Here is a 5,014-nt window from a genome sequence, read left to right on the forward strand (position 1 = left end):
GCGCGCCGCTCAACGCCTCCGAGCCCGCGCCGGGCGGCGGGGAGGGCGCGCCCCCCCGGCCCTCGTGGCTGGCCTCCGCGCTAGCCTTCGTCCTCATCGTCACCATCGTGGTGGACGTCCTGGGCAACCTCTTGGTCATCCTGTCGGTGTACCGGAACAAGAAGCTGCGGAACGCAGGTGAGGGCCCGGGGCGGCAGCTGTCCCACCTGGGCACGGCTTGGGGAGGCTGCGCTGGCATCTGGCATCCGAGAGTTGGGTTCAGGGCCCTTAACACTGGGGACTGCGCTCCGTGCAGAGTGCGGGCTGCCTGGGACCTCTCCTTTGCCCATCGGAAGTGCCTTTTCCAAGGACAGGGAAGTGGGTGGGTGGGTGGGTGTGCAGGGTGCGGGGAGACCCCTCCTCCCTACTGCACAATTGCCCGTTTCTGAGGTTTTGTTAACCTGTACAGGTTGCAGGGTGACCCAAGAAGCCCTTTCAAATCTGATCCAGGAATTCAATCAATCCTTTCGTTTTACATATAATTTATTTTTTCCCAACTGTATCACAGCAAGAGGAGATGTATAACGCTGGCAACATGGTAAAGCAGCGGTTTTGGTTTTGTTGTGAAGTATAGTTTGCAGTTATTCTATACATGCGCGCCTGCATGTGCTGCTCATGTGATGATTACTCTGCTAAGTTATACAAGTGTACACCTTTAAAATCGAAATTGGTGTGTTGAAAAGTTTATTTTCATGTATTCACGCCGCTAAAGCTAATTTTCTCCCTTGAGTCAAACTTGCTTTTTCCTCCAGGCCATGTTTTGATTTTGGATGGGATCCTGCAGTCTGCTTACTCTTGGCATGAATGGTGTCCTTTCAGATCTTGTAATCACTCTGGGGGACAGGGTTCCCCAACATCTATTTCCGTTATTTTCAAATTTTGGGGAACCCTGCACTTGCATGTTTGGTCAAACCTGTGTCTTTGTTCTAAGCAGGTGGTTGATAGTACTCAAACTTTAACCGCGGGCAACTTCCCCTCTGTCTTCATTAGTTACCTAAGTATTAGTTAATTAGCACTTGAAAACACAAATTGAATTGGAATCATCTCACTTCATGGATGTTTGGCAAAACTAGGGGAATTCTGCATTTTCCTTTTTTTTTAATTAAATACTTTTATTGGGGGCTCTTACATCTCTTATAATTCTGCATTTTCAAGGGAAAGTTTTCCTTCTAACAATAAAAATAGCTTTCTATGGGACAGACGTGGTTTTGAGCAGTTCCTTGTGTTACCTGAGTGAACCCTCTGGCCACACCTGGAAACAAAGCCTTATTGCCCTCATTTGACAGAGGAAGAACTCAGGGCACAGCTTGGTCAAATGAACTGGACCCGGGGAACAGGCCTAGCTTCACAGGGCTTTGCTGCTGCGGCTCCCTCAGCTTAACAACTGAAGTTTGAACCCCACAGAACCTTTTGTTCAGCAACTGTTCCTATGCCTGGGAAATTTCTGCTTCCTGTGTTTTATGACACTAACTTATGGAAAGCCCTCTTTCCAGTTGTGCATCTGCTAAGTAACTTTTAAAAAAGGCAATCTAGAACATACATCATTCCTGTAACTGACTCAGAGACGCTTGGTCAGCCTTAACATGTGGGGCGTTTGAATGGTTGCTGTTTTACAATTGGTGCTTTTTGGCTCAGTTGCATTGGGTTGCATTTCAAACCGTGTGAGGCTTTCTAAAATGAATGATCACTTGAATCAGCGATAGCAATAGTGTATTCAAATATGAGATTTGGGGCACTTATTGGAAGTTCTTATTATTGTTCATGTTTTTGTTGGCATCGAGGATGGAAAAGAGAATGGAAGAAATAAGAACATGAAGCCATGGGTGCTTTGAAATGGGCTTTTCTTTGGAAAATCTCAAATAATTGCATGGTTGTGTCTCCTCATCTCTACCTCTCCAGGAATTATGTTGACATTTAATGTCTTTTTGTTTTATTTTTATTTTTTTTATTTTAAACATTTTATTAGGGGCTCATACAACTGTTATCACAATCCATACACACATCAATTGTGTAAAGCACATTTGTACATCATTCTCAAACCATTTTCTCGCCACTTAAACCCCCGGCATTAGGTCCTCATTTTTCCCCTCCCTCCCCGCTCTCCCCTCCCTCATGAGCCCTTGATAGTTTATAAATTGGTATTTTGTCAAATGTTTCACAACTGATATGGCAGGACAAAGTCGATCAGAGCAGGTCTATATTTCAAACAACCAGTAGGGTCTTTTTTGCGGCCAGAATTTCCACTCTGTTCATGTCCAAAGTTAGATGCTAGAATTGAATGTTCTATATTTGTACTTTCGGAGCAAACTTCATAGCAAAGTAGGAGATCTATGTCCTGAAACATTAGGATGCTATATTTGCCCTGTGCCTTCTGACTGAGAATGGACTTACTTGGCGTTTCAGTATCTAAGTTTGTCAGACAAACTTACACTCAGACAAATGGCACCATGACTTAATGAAATAATGCCTATGAAAGTACTTTGAAAGGATGAACTAGGTGATATCATATGTCATTTTTCTCCCCTGTGATATCCCTAACAAGGTGTATTGAGTTTGTGAATAATCATTGCACCATAGACTCAGGGATTTGTGTACCTGTCTCTCTGTGCATTACACTTACATGAAGCCTTCACCAGATCTAGACATATACAAAGTAAGATGACAGTGATACTTGTTTATTAAGGATCCAGTTATTTGGTGATCTAATCTACCTGGAAATGTACTCAGTAAATGGAGGTCAGCAAAAATGACAGACTTTAAACTATAGCTACTTTGTTCTAATTTAACCAGAGTTTTACAAATAGTAATGCTAGTTTCAAAGTCTAGAATATAAACTGCAAATAAGGAGGAAGATTCACAAAGTTAAAGAAATAACACATGTTGAAATAGGCCCATAAAATCTGAGCTCACTGCCATCGAGTTAAATCCAATTGACAGCAACCCTATAAAAAGCAGGTGTAAAAAATGGAATAAACACATTTTGAAGACAAGGTGTGAAGTAAATATCCCTGGCCACTCCTCATTTGTTGTTTGTGAGAACATCACAGTCCAATAATGTACTTATTGGTGAGGGCCCTGTAGCATCAAGGAGAGGTCTAATTATATGTACATTTGGATTCAGAATGTAGAGATATAAAACGTTTTAGAAAAATACATCTCTAAAACAACTTAATATGTATTTTTAATTGTAAAGGAAAAGTTCCCCCAAATAGTTCTATGAATTCTGGATGGTCAACGCTGCACTAGGCCACCCTTGTGCTGTGCTTCCTCAGCTCTCCTCTGATTAATACCCGTGTCCCATCGGCGTTGCATCAGGGAGCATCTGGAGTGCGTGGAGAGAGCATGAACTTTCACTGCTGGAGAGCGAGAGTTAAGCTGCAGACACACGAGTGCTGTGTACAGACGTTTATTGGCCATAGTCATGCCTACAAAAAAAGTGATTTCCAGTTGAAGCACTAGTTGCACTCAGTAAAGTGGAGAGTGGAGTCGCTTATCAATTTTGATATGTATGTCTATCAAGATGCATTAATAATCACTGGTGATTTGAATGTGAAAGTTGGAAACCAAAAGAAGGCTCAGTAGTTGGAAAGTATGGCGTTGGTTCTAGAAGCAACGCTGAAGATTGCATGACCACATTTTGCAAGACCGGCAATATCTTCATTGCAAACAGCTTTTTTTTTAACAGCATGAAGTGATTATACATATGGGCCTCCCTAGATGGAATGCGCAGGAATCAGATTGACTGCATCTGTAGGAAGAAATAATATCATCATCAATCATGATAGCTCAGTATCAACCAAAACAAGGCCAGGGGCTAACTGTGGAGTAAGTCATCAATTATTCATGTGCAAGTTCAAATTGAAGCTAAAGCAAATGGAAACAAGTTCACGAGAGCCAAAATGTATGGGCAAAATATTGAATGCTGCAGGAAATATCAAAAGAAGATGGAAAGAATACAGAGTTATTGTTACCCAGAAGAACTGGTCGACATTCAACCATGCCAAAAGGTAGCATGTGATTAACAACCAAAGGTAGTGGAGGAAGAAATCCAAGCTTCACTGAAGTCATTAGCAATAAACAGGGCTCCAAGAACTGAATAAATACCAGTTGAAATGTTTCAAAAACTGATGAACCACTAGAAACGATTACTAGACTATGCCAAGAAATTTTAAAGACAGCCACCTGACCAGCTGACTGGAAGAGATCCATATTTGTGGGCATTCCAAAGAAAGGTGACCCAGCAGAATGTGGGAGTTATCAGCCTTACTATCACAGGCCATGTAAATTTTGCTGGATACTTGAAAAACAATTGTAATAGTATATGAACAAGGAGAGGCCAGAGATTCAAGCTGGATTCCCAAGAGTGATTGGAACCAAGCATATCATCGTTGCCATCAGATGGATCTTGATACAAGAAGAGAATATTAAAAAGGTTGTTTACTTGTGGTTTGTTGACTATACAAAGCCATTTAGCTGCATATCTTAAACTATGGATAACATTTCAAGGACTAGGAATTCCAGAAACCTTAATGTGTTCATCTAAAACCTGCACATAGACCAAGAGGCAGTCTATTGGACAAAACAAGGGAATATTGCATGATCTAAAATCAAGAAAAGTGTGTTCAAGGCATGTATCCACTTACCATATTTATTCACTCTGTGTGCTCAGCAAACAATCCAGGAAGCTGGACTACATGAAGACCATGTCATCAGACTTCCAGGAAGGCTTATTAATGACCTATGATACAGAGGTAACATCACCTGGCTTGCTGAAAGCCAAAAGGACTTGAATCATTTACTGATGAAGACTAGACAGCGGACTTCAGTGTGGATTACCACTCAATGTAAAGCAACCAGAAAAATCTTACAAGGGGACCAGTGGACAGCATCATGATAAACGGGGAAAAGACTGAAGCTGTCAAGATTTTAGTCTGCTCACGGAAGCAGAAGTGAAGAAACCCAGTGGTCCAGTGCC

The 5,014-nt window shown here is 41.9% G+C and overlaps 1 protein-coding gene across 1 annotated transcript in view; it reads left to right on the forward strand.

The window, feature by feature from the left end:
* Positions 1–2: 2 nt before the first annotated feature.
* The window catches only part of MTNR1A (melatonin receptor 1A), a gene marked incomplete at its 5' end in the record, with an annotated part of 32,897 nt that continues 27,885 nt past the window's right edge, over positions 3–5,014 (forward strand). Inside the window, one exon of the mRNA XM_004696476.1 lies at positions 3–177. Coding sequence (XP_004696533.1) covers positions 3–177 — 175 coding nt within the window. The remainder of the gene's footprint in view (positions 178–5,014) is intronic.

Source organism: Echinops telfairi, unplaced genomic scaffold (assembly GCF_000313985.2).
Source record: "Echinops telfairi isolate 266 unplaced genomic scaffold, ASM31398v2 ScPeMD7_9;HRSCAF=40, whole genome shotgun sequence".
In the NCBI taxonomy this organism is placed as follows: Eukaryota; Metazoa; Chordata; class Mammalia; order Afrosoricida; family Tenrecidae; genus Echinops; species Echinops telfairi.